General features: G+C 39.9%; 1 protein-coding gene across 3 annotated transcripts; it reads right to left on the reverse strand.

The window, feature by feature from the left end:
• On the reverse strand, positions 1 to 20,261 carry LOC106891529 (rab GTPase-activating protein 1-like). Of its 3 annotated transcripts, XM_014948137.1 has the most exons (9): positions 20,128 to 20,261; positions 17,645 to 19,914; positions 16,094 to 17,600; positions 12,977 to 13,087; positions 10,067 to 10,171; positions 8,782 to 8,865; positions 8,162 to 8,233; positions 6,261 to 6,458; positions 1 to 5,904 (listed from the first exon to the last, which is right to left on the reverse strand). In XM_014948137.1, exons 3-9 carry the CDS (start codon positions 16,130 to 16,132, stop codon positions 5,749 to 5,751), a joined length of 765 nt encoding a protein of 254 aa, XP_014803623.1. In that variant the 5' UTR covers positions 16,133 to 17,600; positions 17,645 to 19,914; positions 20,128 to 20,261; the 3' UTR covers positions 1 to 5,748. The 3 variants fall into 3 exon arrangements, with proteins under 3 accessions (XP_014803623.1, XP_014803633.1, XP_014803643.1); XM_014948147.1 differs by lacking the exons at positions 16,094 to 17,600; positions 17,645 to 19,914; positions 20,128 to 20,261 and adding an exon at positions 15,377 to 16,040; XM_014948157.1 differs by lacking the exons at positions 16,094 to 17,600; positions 17,645 to 19,914; positions 20,128 to 20,261 and adding an exon at positions 14,512 to 15,027.
• Between the last annotated feature and the right edge of the window lie 496 nt (positions 20,262 to 20,757).

Consider the following 20,757-nt stretch of genomic DNA (forward strand, 5'->3'; position numbering starts at 1 on the left):
TTTTGTTTGCATTTCCATTTATTTTACAAGGCATCGTTCACACAATGATAACAAGGTACTGATCCAAACAATTCTGTAACAATTAAAAAAGTAAACATTTGTTGTGACCATGTACATTGAATTGCACTTTTAATAACAAGCATTACACTTATATTTCCACGTTGTACTTTATATAATGCATGGATTTGTTACACAAGAACTGGCAGTACTGAATTGTTCTCAGTTAAAAGTCTGACAGCGCTATGATGCTCTTTTTTCCTAACTCTTTAGGAAAGTCTACTTTACGAACTTTGGGCACACCCAGATCGCTATCATGACTCCAAACCTGGAAAACTCCATTGTAATACGAGCCAGAGCTTTGAAGCTGCTCTCTGTTTTCAATGTGCTAAAGTAAATCCACCTAGAATTGCAGATTTAGGGATCTGGATCCAGATCATTCTTGATTACATTATTTTCTGCATTCACATGCCATCTTTTCCCATTTGAGAGAAGCCACAGAATCTCATTCTGTAGAAAAGCAGCAACAGTTCCCAAAGCTGGAGAGAGCTCCTCACCCAGCTTTTGAAGGTGGTATCAGTAGTAGTGCAAGACCAGAGATTACTGGAAGGAGAGATTTGGGATGTGGAGAAAAATCTGAGAACATCTGCTCTTGTTTGCATTGGTATTGCCATCCATGTATTATATAAAATACAAAAATAAGAGAAACTGAAAGGAAATTAGTACAGCCAAGGATTCTGCTGGTATCAAATCACAAATGAAAGTTATGATACCAAATCCTTTTGATGTATTCATCCCCTTGTGATTCAGTTTCCTATATATTATTCTATATATCCGATATAGTTTTCCAAAGATACATATATATTCCTTTACAGGTTAAATAAAAGCAAGTCCCACCAAATAAGAAAATAAGAGGAAGTAATGTCCTAATTCTCTACCCATATCTTTTTTTCTTTTTCAGGTAAAAATAGCATGAAATACATTCAGTAGCAAAGCAGTTGGAATCCAGGGGAAATGGAGAGCCCTGTATTCCTGGAGGATTAACCTGTATATGTTAAGTCACAATCCTGAAATAAATTACGTAGACTTCTGACTTGGGAAAGATAGGATCTTGATCAATGCTGAGTATTATTTACCCAGCTGCAAATTCTTTGAATTTCCCAAAATCCCTCTATGGATGAGCCCAGTTGTGAAGGCTGCTGTCATGTTATACCTAACCTAACTTGAAAGGTCCAGACTCGAGTGCTTCATTGTGTCTCCCCTTAGTCTTATTCCTTGGCAGAAGGGACACCTCTGAGTACGATATTAGGGTAATAGATGGAAAAATAATTTAGTTCAAGCCTTTGTGTTTGAGAGAACAACGTGCTGCCTGGTGCTGTAAGTTACATGTCTTGTGCAGCCAGCTGTTTGCACAACGGCCCACAGGGGCCAGCCAGGACAGTCCCTCTGGGTCCCAAGAGAAAAACCTCTCCCTGATCTTCACACTCCAACAGTAACATGTACTGAGGTTTTCTCTCTAGCAGTTGGAAGAAAACCAGCATTGTAAGATGAGAGAGTTTCTGTTTTCAATGCCAAAGGTATTTAGGCTTCTTAGATTATGCAGAAGTATGCCAATTATCCCTGAGTCTAACAGTAAATCGAAATAAGAGGTATAGTTCTCCCACACATACAAGTAGTTTCATGAATTTCACTGCAACTACTTAATAGAAGGAAGGGAACAGCCCTACCTTTATCCTGTGGAGAAAGCATGACTTACGTAGCTTCCAAGTTTTGATACTTCAGTGCCAGTAAATTCAGATTTTTACTCCTAAATTGCTGTATTCAGTCAGTGAGTGACATCATGATTCTCAAGTCAATGGGATACTTCGTGCTTTGTCAAGGGGCTGAATTCTTGCTCTTCTTGACTTTCTTTTTATCTTCCTCTCCCCTTGTAAATGGCTGGTTTTATTTTGAGTTGTTTTTAACACAAGAGCACAAATGAAAGCATTTATCGTAGAAGAAATTTCAAGGGCCAACCAAGAGAAATCCTTTAAAATGTGGGAAAAAAATGGCTTACCTCTGTAAGCAATTTAACTTTTAGCTGTAACAAATTATATCCTAATTAATGGGCAAGACAGGGATGTGTTTGTCAGCTGGCAGTACTGATTACATGGCTGACTGCCTTTCCTGAGACTGGTTTAGCCAAACATTAACGCATATGGACCTCTGGGATTTTGCAGTTTCTTAGATTAACACCACGCATGATATTTTCTATTTTATTGTTTTTAATTCTCTCTGGGTGCATTTAGAATTTGTTAAACTAAGTGAAATAAGTCCTATTACTTTAGAATATTAAGTTTGATTCACAAAGGTAATACAAGACTAGTTCACAGAGGTACTATGTAACTAAATCAGCCTTGCTTCATTTATCCTGTAAAGTGTTACAGTCAAAGTAAAAACAACTTCTTTTTAAAGTGAAAAAAGTATTTTTATTTTTTTTTTCCATATTCGGCATCTCAGGAACAGATTAGAATCCAACAAGATAAAACAGTTGTACTAAAAATATTCTTTGGAGGTTTGTCCCTAATCAAAGTAAAGGCTTTATTTCAGAACTGTGCATTCTCAATAAAATTAAAAAATAATATTTAGTTCCACGTATATATTTATAAAATTCAAATTACTTTTAATATAAGTTTGATGTGGACACACGGTTTAATACTGACTCAAGAAAAAAATAGGAATCACTCCAGAGTTAGGAGCTACGTTAGCTGTTCCAGTGCCACATGAAAACAACAGTTTCAGTGAGACTTTGATGATGTTTCCTGCTGAAAAGCTAAACAAAGAGGGAGCTATCCCTGACAGATCAGTCTGGGATACGTGTAGCTCTGTCACACACTGCTGGAAGGGCCAATTAAAACCCAGATGATGTTTTTATTCTCACAGGAAGCTAAGTTTCCCAATAGCATGCCCAGCCAGCCAGTAGAACTTCAGCTTGCCTGGTTTAATCCTGCAGTCTTGCTCCTTTTCTTATTTCTGAATATAACTATACTTATTCATCAAGGTAATGCTATTTTCTTATTCTTTCAGTAATTTTGAAAAGACACAGTTTCCACATAAATATGACTCTTCCAAATGCCAGTGCTACAAACACTACCTCGGATCTACAGATAGAAGGTGAGAATTGTTTACTACCTTTATGTTATTGCCAAGAGTGGTAATGCAGCCATTGCCTTCTGAAACCTTTTTTTTACTGATGTAAATCAGCTTCCATCCTACAAGGTTTTGAAATCATCATGGTAGCAGGTAGCAAACATGTTTTTGTCACAGAAATTGAATTTCCAAAGTCAGAGAGCTGCTACACTGAGAAAGAGGATGTTGTGTCAAAGCCAGTTCCGTGAAACGTGGTGAGTTTCTTTAACAGTTCTTTTTTGGTGAACTGCGGAAGTCCCACTCCCCTGATCCGCTGGCACTCATTGGGCCCTTTGAGATGATTTAACTCTTAACTTGGCAAAAGACCAATGGGGGGGGGAAATCCACCCACATCTTTTTTTTTCATTTTTAATCATCTCCAGTAAGTGCTTTAACGAGGCTGGGGACACGACTGTACGACGGGGTGCTGGAGGGGTGAGTTCTTTGAGCAGCAGTGAGCTGTCACGTTAACTCAGCTGCTCAGGGAATCGGTCTTAACTATATTTTTAATTATTATTACTGCATTTTTCCAATCAAGGTTTTAAATCCACTTCTAAGTATGATTTAAGATAAATGAGAAATTTGGACACTTGTCAAACCATCCATATCACTCATTGTCACAGTGCTCTCAAATGTGACAATCAAATTTACACTTAAATGTCAGTTCAAATGTATTATGCAGTTTATTTGAAGTGTGAAGCAGTTCTGGTAAGTGAATGACTAATGCTAAGTTCAGACAGTCAAGAGAATGGAAATATTTATGCAAATATTATTAGCAAGGAAGTGACCAGGGGAAAAGATCTTTGTTAATTTTTGCAAAAGAAGTTACTTCTGCTTTTTCTCCCCTTTTTTCTCATTGTATTAATATTTCCAGATAATCACCATTCTTGCAGGTACATTTTAAAATATTAACATTTTTAGACTCTTTAAAGTTAGAAGAGAGAATTCTGTTGCAGGATAGTTGTGTCAGGATAGTGATTATATTTTGATCTCTGCTTCAAACAGCTGACTGCCTTTCAGAATCGTTCCTTTGGCACAGGTAACATTCAATTTATACTACCCTGTTTAACATAATTCACAATTATGCTTGACAACAAAGCACAAGGATGGGTATCATTAAGTTTTATTGTACAAAACTGACAAGGTATGGCATTCCTTAGAATTAAAAAAAAATAATAATCAAAACATAACTAATGTCCCTGGAACAATTTCGTAAATGGAACAATTAATACACAACCTTTAGTCCAGCAATGATATTTACCTGCAAGACCATCTTTAGACATGACAGGTATAATTAAAAAAATATTCCATCAGTTCAAGCAATAGTTTAAATTTGCATGAAATAAGTATTTCTATAAACACTTCAAGTTCAATCAAAACAAATGCTTTTGAATTTTCTTACCTTAAGAGATATAAAACAACCAGACAAGTTTGGGAATCATCAGAGAAGTCTACCCCAGGGGAAAGTCAAGTTTTGTATTCCACTTGAAAATGTTTGTTTTTATAAAAATAAGTAATACCAACGTGGCATTTCCTAACCAAATACTTCTAGCAAACAGATCTTCTTCTGTGATGTTATTCATCAGTGCTGCACAAGCCTTTGGGGTTTTTTATTTGATACCTCATTTCTGTGTCGAATTCAGAATTTGAATATAGACCCAGGGAAAGGTTTTCATTAATTTTATTCATAAAACCCACCCTTTATTGCACAGGACTCACAAAAGGTCAACTCTATGCAAGGTCTTCACTCTGCTTCTCAGCAATAACATCAAATAAAAGTTGAGGTTTTCCCTTTATCCCAGTGGAAGAAATGATTTCTTGGAATTCTTAGTACAAACATGAAGTAAAAAAGGGAACTCCATAGCTTGATGTTAAATTCCAGTTCAGCTGTAAATAGCCTTTAAACAACAGTGCTACAAAGAACTGCACTACTTGCATTTCTGAAGAAAAAAAACAATCAAAACTAAGAAAATATCAGGGAAGCTCATAAACGATTGTGCCAAGACAGCACAAGACTATCTTTGCTATGGCCTAAGCTTTACAAAAAGTGCTTCTCTGCAGGACGCAGTCGCTGCGATAAACTTCTGAGATGGTCCCAGGGCGTAAGTTATCCTACACACACACACACGTACTTAGTAGACTGTGCTTTCTATGGAGAGATTAGGGTTCAGTACTTTACATTTTCCATTCTCTCTCTTCCTCCAGAAGAAGAAAAAAACCTTCTATGCAAGATAAAAATAATTTTGAATAATTAGTCATGTATTAAAGACCTAGTTTTGAAGTATTTATTTAACATCTAGTCATATAAAATAAAGTGTAAAAGTATGAAGGTATCAGAACGTGGCTTTCAGCAAGGCAGTTTGGGAAGTAAGAATTCAACAGAAAACAGGAATTATCTTTTTTTTTTTTTTTTTCCCCCTTTGGAAAGGGTCACATCAGAATGAATGAAAAACACCGAGGAATTTCACTTCAAGCCTGCACTCCTGCCTTTTGTCCTTTCCCCAAGAGGAGAGACCACTGGAAGAATCCTCCAGGGTTTCAGTTGTGTTGTTCTTTGTGCTCTTGTATCGGGTCTGGCTGGAACTATGTGCTGCCCTCTTTGGGTGGCAGGGGCGGCTGAGGCTGCTGCGGTGGCTGTGTGCCTGTGGCCGTTTTGATAGAGTTCAGGGTTTTGCTAAACCAAGAGTTTTTGGCAGCTTGGATTTCATTCATAAGGGCTCCTCTCTGGTGCTCCAGCTCCTAAGAAAGCAGAATAGTCAGAATTGATCAAAACCCAATTAATTAACAAAAAAAGCATCCTCAAACTCAGTCTTTGCAATCCAGCGCTTTCCTTGCAACCTCCCAGGCACTGGGGAGACGAGAGGTTGAAATTGTGGAAACAGCAGAAGATACTTAAATATATAAATTAAAACCTCTTTTCTTTTTTTTTTTCCTTCTTTTTTTAAAGACAGAAAATCATTCTGGAAGTTCACAGCTATACAGTTGTACAGGTATATGCTTGGTTTTGGATCAATTTTTTCCATGATTCAGAATTATTTTGGACTGAGCACAATGACATTAAGGAGACTGCACTGCTGCATTGGGATAACACTTACCTGAATTTTGCACTTGGCTTCCACAAGCTGCAGTTTGGTCTGTGCAAGTTCCAGCTCCATCTCTCTCAGCTGCTTCTTCAGTGCATCCTTCTCATCATCTGTTTCTATGCCTTTATTCTCCATGCTTACAGCAGGCAGCTTCAGTGCCCCCTCCTTACTGAAAATCTCACTGCAGTGTTTGCAGGCCATCACTTTACCCTGAAATATCCAGAAAGCTCATTTTAATCCAAGTAACAGGAGTTGCTCTGCCTCCTAGAAGAGCCATTTTTCTGTTAGACTGCCTTTCTGTCAGTAGTGCTCCCATTATCTAGTACTGTAGTTTTCATATTTGACATGAAAAGAATTTGAGAAGTTCACAAACAATTTCTGGAGTATATTAACCAGTATAAAAATTTCTAAAATCTACTTAGCAATCCCATGTAAGCACAGAGAGACATTACTCCTAGATTAGAATTACTCAAGCCTTCTTGCTACCAAAGCTTTGTAGTATTTTGCAGTATTTATGCAAGCACAATTCAGAAGAGTAAATTATACTCTAGGGACTTTTCATCTTCCATATAAGCACTTGACCAACTTAATACAGATGTTGGTATTTTAAAGAATGTCAGGCAGCTTTTCCATATTTCCAGAAGTAAGCGAGCAGCCTGTGCCCCCTGCAGGGGCCAGTGCTGTCCTGTTGGTGCTTATTTAGCATTGTAGGGGTTGTCCCTTTTTGCCTCTTGCTACCAAAGCTTTGTAGTATTTTGCAGTATTTATGCAAGCACAATTCAGAAGAGTAAATTATACTCTAGGGACTTTTCATCTTCCATATAAGCACTTGACCAACTTAATACAGATGTTGGTATTTTAAAGAATGTCAGGCAGCTTTTCCATATTTCCAGAAGTAAGTGGAACAGGGGCCAGTGCTGTCCTGTTGGTGCTTGTTTAGCATTGTAGGGGTTGTCCCTTTTTGCCAGTGATGTCTGACACAACCATAAGGTTCTCCTGCTGCCTGGAGAGGTGAACCAGTTACTCATGGATGAAGATGTAGCAGAGCTGGCCTGGCTCACACAAACGAAAACGGGATATTGAGCTATTTCAGCAGGTTATAGGGACATCACTCCTAGAATTTTATTTTATCAATAACATTAAAAAGTCACTAAAAAGCAACAAATCAGGTTGAGCTTGAGTACTAAAGAAACAACTAGGAGCTACAGCAGAGGGAAAACAATTCTGCTTACTCAGTAGTGACAAAGCAGAGGGATGGAATTATTACCTGATCAGGAAATGTTTACCTCTTGTGCAGATGTTCCTGGTTAAGGGGGTTTAGGGCAGGGACAGGAACTGCTATGGAGATTCTAGGGATGGCCCAAGCTCTGCCAACTCTGCTTAAATTGCAGAAACCCAAATACAGATGTTGTTCATTTTGGCCAATTCCAACCCCTCTGCTTTGCACACTGGAGAAGCAACACGTTTTCTCTTCTAGAGAGACTTTTTCTTTTTTTTTTTTCCCCATTTAATGAAAACATTTAAATGAATACTGTCTCTCTACATTTTTTTGCCAACAGTATACATTTCAACAGGAAAAAGCCAAGTACTACATGCACTTCAGTTTGAAACATTTAAGTGAATACTGTCTTTCTACATTTTTTTTCCAACAGTATACATTTCAACAGGAAAAAGAAAAGCCAAGTACTACATGCACTTCAGTTTGAGAGTTCCACCCTGTCTGACACAAGATAAGGGAAATAAACCCTTTCATTGTTTACATCTGATGACAAAGGCATGTGGGGCTATCAGTGCAGCTGGGTGGACACCACTGTTGTTACATTAAATTTCAATTCACTTTTTGTTCTGTATCCCTGACATTTAGCATTTGGGTTAGAAACATCCCACGTGTAGAGGAGAGGTGTTATTCTCACCTTCACAACTTCCAGTTCATCTTTACTGGCCGCTTGTTGTTTTTCCAGCCTGGTACTCAGCTGAGAACAAATCTGGAGCAAAGAAAGCAGTCTCTTAGCTAAATTTCACTATACTAAAATATAAACTGTCCTTTTTAACAATTAGTTTTGTTAGAGCCAACATTTCTTAAATTCTGCCTCACTCAGGTATATGCATTCCCCTCCCTTAACAAATCAACTGCTGCTGATGAGACTGAAAAAAAATGGTAGTATTCAATACAGAACCTGAACATAGAGACCAGAATATTTTATAGATTCATTGGTTTATAATGTTTATGCTGCATTAGGTCATACAGCAAAGAAGCATTCACCCTACAGTACTAAAAATTAGATGAAAGACAGGTTACTCCTGGTTCCCTTAGTTTAGAGACTATTTGGAAAACCACAAAAAGATTTATGACAAATTACAATGCTTGCTCTCTGAAAGCCCAAAACAGTGTATCTTATATAAAGGATGAGACCTTGCTCTCTGAAAGCCCAAAACAGTGTATCTTATAAAGGATGAGACCTGCAACTCTGAAAATTCAGCTCTCGGAACAGGTTGAAAGAAGAACTATGAGAAAGCATCTCTAGAGCAGTACCTGTTTATACTCTGCAATAATGGCTGTGGTTTTCTTGATCTCAGATTCTGCCTTCTCTAGCTGCTTCCTGAAGACTTCCTTCAGCTAGGAATTCAAGGAGAGAAGTTGACAGTACAGTGAAAGAAATTCCCAAAATGCGTCATCAGATTGTTCTCTCAAAGTCTTGCTGTGTTTTCAACAGTTCTACAGCTTCTTCTTAGGAAATTGCAGTTCTTCAGACAGATGCCTGATTTACTCAGTATACAAATACTTATTATATTCAGTTATAATCAAAAAGTCTATAGTGTGATACAGTGTAGCCCTGCTTAGAGAATTCTCCTGTAGGATAATTCTCTTCCTCTGCACTAAATGGTGGTACAGTGTGGTCCACAGAACACGAAAGGAGCATTACTATTAAGTGGGGGTTTTTCTGCACATGGTCCCACCAGGTGTGGGCAGACAGGTTATTTGTTTGTTTGGAGATGGACCGGGGAGAAGAATCTCTCATCTCTGTAACAGGAGAAAAATATCTCTTTTGGTCTGTGGTGCCGCATTAAAATACAGCTAACTCATTCCTTCACCGTTCAGAACCACTAATTTTTGAGAGCCCTTTCAGTAGGAAAAAGGCCTCCACTGCCCTGTTTATAGAAAACACAGAACTTGGCAACCTCCATTTTAGAGAGACACAAAGAATTACCATTTGATTGTTGTAGCCACGGCTGTCGAATGGCAAAAATAAAAATCAGGGTATCACTTTCGAAACATACTTTTGTGTGTGTCAATATTCAGCATGTTAGATATGTAGGATTAGAAAACTAAGACTAAACATTTTGCAAAGAAGTATGAGGCCAGGTCTAGTCAGCAAAATTCTCCCAACCCTCAACTCTGTTCTGCTGTTGGTTCTGGCTTCAGACAGGAACATTCACAGCTTTATTTCAATGAACCAGCAGCTGAATCCGGAATGGCCTCTTAGAGGGCAACAACTCTTCCAGCTTCTTGTTTAGATAATTAAAAGAGTTCTGATCGTGTCTCTTAGTTGTGATTGCTCACCACCAGTGAAAATGATTATGACAATACTGGGAAGAGGATGAGGTATGGGAAACTTAACATTCAGAGCTCAAGTAAAGGAAGACACTAAAACCCATACTTTTTTTTAAAAAAAAAATTACCCTGGCACTTAAATTTTTAATTGTGATTGCATTTTGACAACAAAATCCTTTCCACAATTGCAACACATTCATGCTTTTCTGCATGTCCTTTTGCTTGCATTTCCTTGCTAAATGGGAGAAGTTGGAGAACGCCTTACCTGAGCAGTTTCCTCTTCCTGCTTCCGTTTCTCTTCTTCAGTCTCCACGAGCTTCTGTTTGGTCAGGAGAAGTTCCTTGTTCAAAACATCCGCTTTGTCTTCAGCCTAGAATTAGAAACGCTGCTGTAAATCAGATGTTATCTGTGCCATGTATTGGCACATACATCTCAGAACTACTGCAGGTTCAGGTTCTAGCATTGCCTTTTCCTGCCCTCTGATGGCTCACCTAACCTATTTTTATATGAAATTGCCTATTTAAATAGTTGTTTTCTAAGTCATTTCACTGTGTTTCAACAACTGTGCAAAAGGACCCTTTTGCCATAAGTTTACCTATGCCCAGATGGCAAGTAAGCATAGATACCATAACCTAATACAAACCTAATCAAACACTGATGTATAGAATATTTTTGTTGGGGACAATGTTACCTAACCTATTTTTATATGAAATTGCCTATTTAAATAGTTGTTTTCTAAGTCATTTCACTGTGTTTCAACAACTGTGCAAAAGGACCCTTTTGCCATAAGTTTACCTATGCCCAGATGGCAAGTAAGCATAGATACCATAACCTAATACAAACCTAATCAAACACTGATGTATAGAATATTTTTGTTGGGGACAATGTTAATCTAAACGAGGGCAGCATGATTTAGCTCCTGTGCAACTTCAGGTAACTTATTCCATTTTTGTATCTGTAAGAGGGGAAACTAGATTATTGTAGAAAACATTAGGTGCCTGCACTGTACTGCCTTACGAATTGTCTGGGGGAAGGCAAGTATAAAAGAGACAAATGGGACCACCAGATAAAACAGTTTGTTTAGCAGTGCAAACCAGTATTACCCAGAGAAACCTGATACTGTGTGTGTACTGGAGAATATGAACTTTCTCCTCTCATTGAAGGGCCAAGCTTATGGTGGAACGTACTGGGAACGCTTTGTTTTTGTGAGGACTATCCTCACCAATCACCAGGAGAGAAATGTATTTCCCAGTGTCTGGCTATATTGTGTTGACCTCCCCAACTGGGACATACACACTGCATCACACCACTCCTTTTGTTCAGTAACCAGGTGTCAGAACAGCAAGGGTTGTGGTCAAGTAATACTTAGTTTGCTGAAAATACCAGATGGGAAAATGGCATCGTAAACAATGAATAACAATACAGAACTTGTCTCTGACTTGCAGTTACTGGTAGAAAAATTAGATTAGCTTATCTATCTGCCACACTGTTAACTATTAATGAGGGTGTTAGTCCAGAACAGCAAGGGTCGTGGTCAAGTAATACTTCGTTTGCTGAAAATACCAGAGGGAAAATGGCATCGTAAACAATGAACAACAGTAGAGAACTTGTCTCTGACTTGCAGTTACTGGTAGAAAAATTAGATTAGCTTATCTATCTGCCACACTGTTAACTATTAATGAGGGTGTTAGTGGGATTGTGGGTAGCAGAAGCAGCTCCACCAGGGCCACGACTGAAGAGATGAATTGAGGGCTCCCGATTGCTTAGTGTGTACGCGGCTGTATGGGAGAAAGGAAAACAAGCAGTGAAAGAATGGAAAATAAGATTGACATCTTGGAACAAAAGAACGTGGGGATGACAGGGAAGTTTTTGATGAAAGTCCTGTTTAAGATACGCTTTGAGGGAATTACAAATCTTTCCTCCTTTTATGTGTTGATGCCAGGTTCTCCAAGCAGCTGCAGTGGTGTACGGTGTCACCCCTCCTTGCAGATGAGGAGTGCAGTAGCACAAAGCTTCTCTTTCAGTGCCAGGGTACTGAGGCAGGGTGCGGGAGGACTTCATGGAGCCACTCCCATCTACAGAAAGACAGCTACAATGCAGCAGAGCAAGGCACAGGACTGGCAGAGGTATGTGCTCGGCAGCTTTATCATGATACTCAAGAAAAAAACAAGGGTGGGCAGCAGCTGCTTTATGTACAGCTATTCCTGGGGAAGACAGAGTGCCTCAGCACATTTCTTTTGGCCTTCAGACGAGACTGCCCACTCCACCATGCAAAGTGCATCTCTGCCTGTGTTTGCTCACCAAGACAGCTCCAGTTTTTAGAATCACATGGACCCAAATCAGCAGAGTCTAACTGTCAAGGATCTCCCTAAACAGAAAGACCAATTGCACAACTGTGGTGAATGATGTTTACAATTCTGCAGTTAGATATAGCAAGCCAAATAACTATGGGCATAAAAGGCACTCCAGCCCCCACTGAGCAAGGGACTAATCACAAGGTGTGGTGGAATATGGCCCTCATGTATTCAGTACCTTAAGAATAGCTGTTAAAACACTCCAGAAAGAGGAGGGCTGAGTATGAGATAAAGGGCTCTGAATGCTGCTGCCCTCCGCATTCCAGACTGCACAGGAAACAAAAAGTTATCAAAGGACACCCAGGAGCCTTTCTAATTTTTGGTGAGTTCTCTGAGATAAAGGGCTCTGAATGCTGCTGCCCTCCGCATTCCAGACTGCACAGGAAACAAAAAGTTATCAAAGGACACCCAGGAGCCTTTCTAATTTTTGGTGCCGTGCCACTTCGTTATCTCTGAATTTTGTTGGTTGTACTAAAACTGCTGTGAAAAACACGTCCACAAAAGGTGGCAGACATTCTGCAAGGCAACTTCCCTTGAAATTAGTCTTTTGAGGAGTACGTGATACCTTTTTCAAGTAAATATTCATTCTTTGGTATCTGCCTAAAGGTTATGGCTTACATTTTCTGAAGCAATGCACAATGTCAGTGTTGTTAAGACACCACTGTGAATGGCTACAGTTGCATGCACGTGGAAATTCGGCTTTCCGACTGTGACTAGAAGCGAAGTTGTCAGGAAAATAAAGGCACAAATAATTATACTTTTAATGTACTTTTAATGGGTGTTGCCGAGGCTGGGCTGGGACCCATCTCCGTTAGCATTACCTGGTCCAGGTCATTCCTTAAGGCAATTTTGCTTGTTACAAGCTCGTGGGCAAGGTCATCGTTCTCCTGCTCCAGCCTCATGCTTGCTTCTTGGAGCCTGCGGTTTTCCCTCTGCACAAAGAAAGGAACAACCAGAAAAGGAAGTTAATCCTTATCGATATTTAAGAGCAATAAGTGAGTATATTGTGTGTGTAAAACACCAAGAAGGCAAGAGTGCACATTAAGACAGGACTGCTGCTCTGGGAAACAACAGTGAATTAAAGCCAGCGGTGCAAATGCAGCGATTCCACTTACATCCCAATGGTTCTGTTTGTGTCAGGTAAGTGACACGCTAATTGTAGGGCTTCTCTGTCAAAAGTAAACACAGTCCTCTTCACAAAAGCACTTGGTTTCTGCTTGCTCATCATCAAAAGAAATTAGGCAGATAAAATACCACCCAGTAGCAGTGAAAAAAGACCAATTAAGAGATACTCATAATGATGTTTCCAGTCCAGAGCAGAAAGCTGTCCTGCTCCATTTTACAAAATTTTGTCCACAGGAATCCATAAAAATAGTCCATTTTGTAGCTGACATAGTGCCAACTGCCTGCCTTCTGTGGGACCAGTAAAGAAGAGGGTTTAACAGGGAACTCCCTACAGCTTGTATAACGTGTATCGCCATTTACACACTTTCTCTGTAACTTGCACCAGTGACAACAGGGCACGTTTTACAGGATACCTGCTGAGAAAAAGTCCCAGATGAAGAAGGATGCTCAGTCCCTGAGCACAGACCCAGAACCTGCTCGGTGGGCAACGCACGACAACACAAAATGCTGAGCTTCAAGACTGCAGGCCCTGGTCCTCGCTGCCCTGTACTCCCTACCCTCTCCACACAGGCAGAAACGACTATGAAGAGCCCTAACTAGAGAAGGTAAATACACTGGAGGAGAACAAACAGTAGCAATTCATGTTTTTGAAAAATCAGTTTCAGTGATTATATTCTTCTAAAGCTGAGAAACAGAATCATATTCAACAGATGTCCACGTCAAATACACACCTTCATCTTCAGAAGATGACAGCCAGGTGGAACAGATTGAGGTGCCCTCCTCTAACAGATTATAAGAGAGTAAAAAATGTGCTGGCCTTCACACAATGATGTGTATCTTTCATACCAAAGGAGACTGAAAAGGGAATCTGTGCACTATGGAAACTCAAGGAAAAATACCAAGTTCACACGGAAACTCATTGGTGGAGGAACAATAACCTACATGCTGACATTTCAAAAAGGACCTGTGCTCACTTGAAAGATAAGTTATGTTCTCCAAGAAAAACAGTAAAAGCGAATAAATACCAGCACTTAAGACAGCAAAAAATTTTCTAAGAGTTGTTCAGTGAATGCCTTCCTACAAAATGGGGTTTCTTTGCATAAGCACATTATTCACCTGCCTTCACTTAAGCACATTATTCATAATAATGTGCATAAGCACATTATTCACCTGCCTTCACTTCCTCCTGCTCACCAGCTACGCTCAGATATGTTTTTCTTAGCAAACTCACCACCATGAAACTGCAGTTTTCGCTTCTGTCGCAAGAAGATTTTGTGTGCTTGTCTTAAACAAAAAAGGACAACTACAGCTCTAAGAGGATGCTAAAAAAGGTCTCTTCTGTGCGGGAGCTTCCTCTGGCAGGAAGCAGAACCTCTGCAAATACTCTCTCCTTAATGTGACCCCATTGTGCAACAAAAGTATGCACTGCCCTGTACAGGAAAGTAAGTTTGTTTCCTTTCCAAAAGATTGTACTTTAAATAACTTGTTTTGTTACAGAAACTGTAAGTAAGATACTTTTGTTTTAACACAGTTAAAATAACCACTGCTAAAAGATGCGTAACGTTGGGCATTTTTTTAATTTTAATTGCAGTGTATTCTGTAAGGATAATATTAACTTTAAAGTGTAAAACCAAATTGAAGTCTTTAATAATAATCATTATCATTTTTAAAGGCTCTAATGTGTCTTTATTTCTGTATTTTTTCAGACCATCTTGGAAATGTTGATTTTTATGGACACAGTTGTCAGAAAGCGACTCGAGTTCACCTGAAAACTGGGACCAGATCAGGAGGGTATCGCTGCCAGGTGCTGCAGCACCACCAATACCTTTTCAGAGGGATGTTGCATAGAGGGAGAAATCAGCAAATTCTTAAGACTTGCACATAATAACCCAGAAAGAAGTTTGCTTTAGCATTTTTGCTATGCTTTTGCCAAAAGCTTCAGTGTCTGCAAAGCAAGCCACACACTGTGAAGTTGGAAGTTCCTGCTTTGCATTCGCAGACAAGTGGGTAAGCAAGCTATGTGGTTGGAAATGCGCTATCCTCCTCTTAAACTAGAATTTACATGACACTTTTTTAGTAAGTTAAAGATCTCTTACCTTGGGCATCCAGTCAATAGCTAAGAGATGCTTTTATCTTGTTCACCATACTTTTAATTTCCAGCTGAAAGTCTCTTAAAGGGCCACCTTTACTCTTCCTCCACACAGGGCAGTATGCGCGATTAGATGGTTTGTCTTTTCCAGCTCCTCCCCCCAGAACTAGCAGTGAAAAACTGCCTCCTTCCTCAGGAGGAAACTCTTAATCTGCTTAAGTCTAAATAAAACCTAACATTACACAGTAAAGACAAAAATAGCAAATAGCTCTTTTCATATGTAGCAAACTATTTCCAGTGGCTCTGAAATATTTACAGGGTTTTATAAAATACCATTCGCAATGGCATAAAGTTCAACAGATGGAGCTGGTTCGTTACAGCAGGACTCGCATCACAGACAGCATTTTGTAACCTGGCATAAGCCAACTTGTCAGACCTGCTAGTTGTCCCTGGTGTAAACAGACAGCAAGACAGCTTCCTGCCTCTTCTCTACACACCACTAACAATTTACTGACTACAAAAAAAAATCTCCTTCACTTCAGCATCGCTCAGTTTCTACACTCAGGAAAAGAAGAGACTCCTCCTTCCAAAATTCCTCCTTCCAAAATTCCTCCTTCCTGTTACAAAAGGCAGCCGGTGAACCCTGGTTAGCTTTTAAAAGGAGGATACTGCATTTCCAAGAGGGACAAACACCGCTGATACATACAAACACAAATAAACTTACCTCCTGTAAAGTCACAGACCAAATACTGCTTTCAACCATTGGTGTAAAGACAGTGAAAACAGGATATAAAATAATTTTTAATACCAACAAAGACAGCCAAAAAAAAAAAAAAAAAAAGTTGCTGATTCTTCAGTGGGTTTTTGGTTCTGAGTTTTAAAGAGGATATACTCCAGCTTCCATCACACGCTGGACGGAAAGAAGAAGGCAAATTTGAAAGCAGTAGACAAGCCTCAGCTCAGGAAGACTGAAAGGCTGAACTCCACCCTCTGCTCCCTTCCGGCCAGCCCCAAGGAGCAATTCCTGACAAGATTAGTGGTGATGATGCATCCTCTCTGTGCTGCTGCTCAAGTGGGGTGTAACGAGTCCCAAACCTTGTTAGGCAATTCGGTGTCACATTTTCTGATGAGCAAACACCCAAGCCACAGACGCTTAGGCATGAACAGATCCTCAATGGTGGAATGGAAAGACTGATTAAAATGCACTTTTTTTAAATGTGAGCAAACCGAAGTCTTTGTAAGCCCATTGGAAAGGGCTCTTGGATTGTGGAGGAGCTCTGAAGGAAAACCCTGTGAACCTCCATTTAGAAACCTAAAAGGCTTTTACAGCAAACTATCCAGGAAAAACTCTCCTGGGAAGCAACACAGAGGCTCCTGCAGGTATTCTGTGTTTTCTGTTTGTTGACTCTGAGGAAGCACTCCCAGAAGTGCCCCAGCACACTTTTTCTAAAAACCACAAACAAACAACGATCCACGTCAAGAGTTATCTTACGTTTTGCCTTATGACAGTTACCATGACTCTGAAAAAAATTACTAGTGTATTAATTTTTGCTTCCTCTTCAAACAGCCAAAAGACTATTATGTCCAAATTACACATTTATTCAGACAGACAGCATCTTCTCCGTTGCACAGCAAAGTCTACAGAGAAAAGGCATTTCTACTCTCAGAACAGAATTTTGTTCGGGGTCTGCTTGCAAAACTCCAGCCCTTCTTTTATGGTTATATCCTCTTTATTTTAAATCAAAAAATCCCAAGCCCAACTCTGTCAGTTTCTCATCAAGTCAACAAAAACACCGTTACATGAGATGTTCTCAAACATAGAAAAACCCCATGGAAAATTATCAATCTAAATTATATCGCTATTTTTTTCTGAATGAGTAACTCACTTTTATTCCTGGCTTCTATAGGCAATTAGTAATTTATTTTAACCAAAAGTCATGAAATTCCGTGACTAACAGCAATTAAAATATATTTTTTGCACCTTTTAAAAATCTATCCGACAAAAACGCACGAGAGTATTTGTTATAAGCAATAGAAAATAAAGTGAAAGGGTGTCCATAAAAAAATTACACTTTTCCTAAATAATACTTGTAAACACAGAAGGAAACAAAAAACACCAAAAATAATGGCACATTTAATACTGCTCTTTTGTCAAATCACGGTGTAAAATAGGAGCTGGGCAGGAAGGTCTGTGGCACGTAACACAGCTTATTGAAGGACATGAATTTAACCTGTCAAGAAAATGCAACAGCTTATTGTAGCACATGAATTTAACCTGTCAAGAAAATGCAACTGGTTAAGGGCAGCCTGTGGAGAGTTTGGGGTCAGTGGGACTGGGGGAGCCCATGGCCCTGCCTGGTGGTGCCCACCTGCCCTCAGGCAGGAGGCATCACTTCCCTGGCATGTCACAGGGGGCTGTTCAGCCCCACCGTCCCTGTGCTCGGGAACATCTCTGGGACCTGAGACTCAAGACATCCTTCATCACTGCAACTCAGAAGTGTCAACGTCTCTATGGTCCTGACAAATCCCTACTGGCAATAAAAATTGTAACACGCTTCAAACAACAAGAACTCTATCAACTATAACTAAAAATTACCAGCAGACTGAAAGCCTGTTTCCTTCTTGACCTGTAAGAGGAATATGCTGCAGGGATCTCCACTCCAACGATCCCATTCATGAAACATCCCCTTCCTGGGCAGTAAACCAAAAAACTCATTTTGCTCTGGGAAGAGAAACTGTGGAAGTTACCACGATGTTGGCCTCCAGGGCACAGCCACCCAGGGAGCGCAGGAGGCCAGAGGGACCCAACAGCAGCAATTCTGGCTTTTCAGCAGCATAGACTCAGTCCTTCCCCAAACAAAGGCTGGCTGGGCAAAGTCTAGCCCTGCTGCTGCCAAACTGAAATGCATTTCTAAACACTTGGGCTGCAGAGCGATCACTTAAGGGACAAGCAAAGCTGGCTCTCCACTTTCTGCCTGCGAGGATCCACACAGCTTGTGTTTCTTGCTGCTCTTGAAATGTTGATTCCTACCAACCTCAGCTTGACATATAAATAAAATCAAAGAACAAGACAAGGAACAGAGAGCACTTACAAGCATTTTTCCATGACACTCATCAGCTAAAGAACGCGTCCGAACTTTGAACTTAATGTGCAACTAACCAGTTACAGGGGTGCTCTCTAATCACAGCATCGCTAAGAGGATCAGATCCAATCCAGCTTAATAAAAAAAAAAATAAATCACACAGTGAGTTTCAAAAGTGCAAGCCAAAACCCCAGGCTGTGCTCTTGACTGTGACAGCGACTCACATACACAGTGGCCAAAGAGTCACCTTCTAGATCCTCGTTTGCAGCTTGGGGATAATGTTTTTCACTGTCCAGAGCCCAAGATTAACTTGTTAATATGCTTCCACAGAGGTTTAACGAAGACTTATTTGTTTTCTAAGTATTATTTAAATTCCACAGTACTGAACCACTGGAAAAATACCTAGCCAGCAAAAGTTGTGTTTTTTTCTAAATAGGTCATACTCACTTGGCTCTTGGCTGCTACAGCAATCCGATTTCTTACAAAGAATAAAATCTACACCCTTTGACATCAAAAGAAGTACACTCAAACCATAATTTTTTTCATAGGTAAATACTTAAAAAAAGGTCAGTTTTACTTTCTCTGTACCTGTAACTTTATCTGGTCACATTTATGAGTTATGGCATAGTCTTTCACTACAGATTTTCACACTGTGGTTTTCTGAACATGGTGCACTTTCCTTACGTTCACAGACGACGTAAACCTGTTGCCCCCTGTGTGATCATTTACTACTCCAGCCTCCTTGTAGCCTCCGTACCAACTGCAATGTCACTTCACATATTAAGGCACAATAAAGAACAGCAGGAAAACAGTACAGGCATATATAAGCAATGACAGTTCCCAGCTAACCTGGGCAATGGGCAGTAAAGTGCTTCATCTCTGGCAGCTTCACCTAAAGAAAACTGAATTTTTTTAAAGCAGGGTAAGCAATAAATGGATCCTGAGCACTAATTGAAGTATATGCCTAGAGGCAGAGCCTCCATCACACAAAAATCGATGGCAACAGAATGTAGCTGTGACAATAAAAGCAAATACATTGGAAAGATAAGCAATGCTGATCTAAAATTAAAGAACTATTCTTTTGTGGTGAACTAGCAAGCCATCATATTAATAACTGAACTTTTCTCTGCCACTTGAAAGCAGGATATTTGTTACTATTAACTCTATTGCAGTAGTACCTTGGGACCCCAGGAGAGCTCTGGGTCCCACTATACTAGACATTATATTAACAAAAAATTACTAACACTTGGTATAAACAGAGATGAATAGCAAGGATCGTATCAGTCAAGGAAGAGTTCATCTTCCAAAAGTCTCTGTGGATGCCACTGCACACAGCTTGTGCTAGAACAATGTGTATTTTCTCCTTTTGTGTCTGTAGCTGAGAATCACCCTTTGTTTCTGCGTCTCATGAAGATCTCCCGTAAAAGTGCAACAGCAGGAGAGTTACCTACAAACATATAAACTGAAAGAAGAAAAATATTATATGTGGCTACTCGCGGATGTCTGGAGAGTTATAAACCGTGATTGAAATATTCCTGGAAAAACACTATGTCTGAGTGTTCAAAGTGCTTGTTCAAGTGAGGGGATGAGCTTCACCTGCCACTTAAACTCCCTAAGATCCACTCCCCACGGGATTCAGCCAACCAAACAGGCTCCCACAGAGCATCTCCCGTACCTTGTATCTGTCCATAGGATCTTCCTGCTGCAGCTGACTCTCTCGCATGGTTTGGTACTCTCTCTCATATTTCTTCAGCTTCTTTGTTGGCACCTGTGGAACAAGTTTGGAAAACATGTGTTTAAAGATGAAAGAAACACCGGAAAGGCTGCCCCAAAGCTCTCCTTGCAAACAGGAAGCCAAGGAAGCACTGGAAAGCTGCTGCTGCTGCTGATTCAAGTCACTCCCCGTCAGCCCCCCCCTTCCCTACTCAGCAAGCCATGTCAAACGCTCACCAATACACTTCACAGCCACAGAAATCTTTCTGTGCCTACTACTGTTCATTATTCAAATATTTAAAGGAAAACAAGAGTGAAGTAGAGACATTTTAGTAAGACCAACAACAAGAAAAAAAAAGGCATGAACAACAGGAGTGAGAGAACAGGGAAGAGGAAAATAAGCTTTGATAGGTTTAATTCAACAAAACAATACCTTAGCCAGAAAACTGTTAAAAGTGAGATTAGAAGAAAGGAGCGTGCCTGCAAAAGGACTCGACAATTCCCTGGGGGAGATCACAGTAATGTTTTTTACTGCTGGAAGAGTATTAATATCTAAATTACAGATTGTGACCGATGCCCTGATGAAGTTTGG

Source organism: Calidris pugnax, unplaced genomic scaffold (assembly GCF_001431845.1).
Source record: "Calidris pugnax isolate Ruff unplaced genomic scaffold, ASM143184v1 scaffold30, whole genome shotgun sequence".
NCBI classification, from domain to species: Eukaryota; Metazoa; Chordata; class Aves; order Charadriiformes; family Scolopacidae; genus Calidris; species Calidris pugnax.

What these genes read in the sequence shown, in the direction of transcription:
- LOC106891529 (XM_014948137.1), bottom strand. Translation starts at nt 16,132, where the DNA reads ATGGTTGAAAGCAGTATTTGGTCTGTGACTTTACAGGAG. An exon ending in ATGAACTGGAAGTTGTGAAG is followed by an intron (nt 6,459 to 8,161) that starts GTGAGAATAACA and finishes TGGATATTTCAG; the next exon opens with GGTAAAGTGATGGCCTGCAA. An exon ending in AAGCCAAGTGCAAAATTCAG is followed by an intron (nt 5,905 to 6,260) that starts GTAAGTGTTATC and finishes CTGCTTTCTTAG; the next exon opens with GAGCTGGAGCACCAGAGAGG.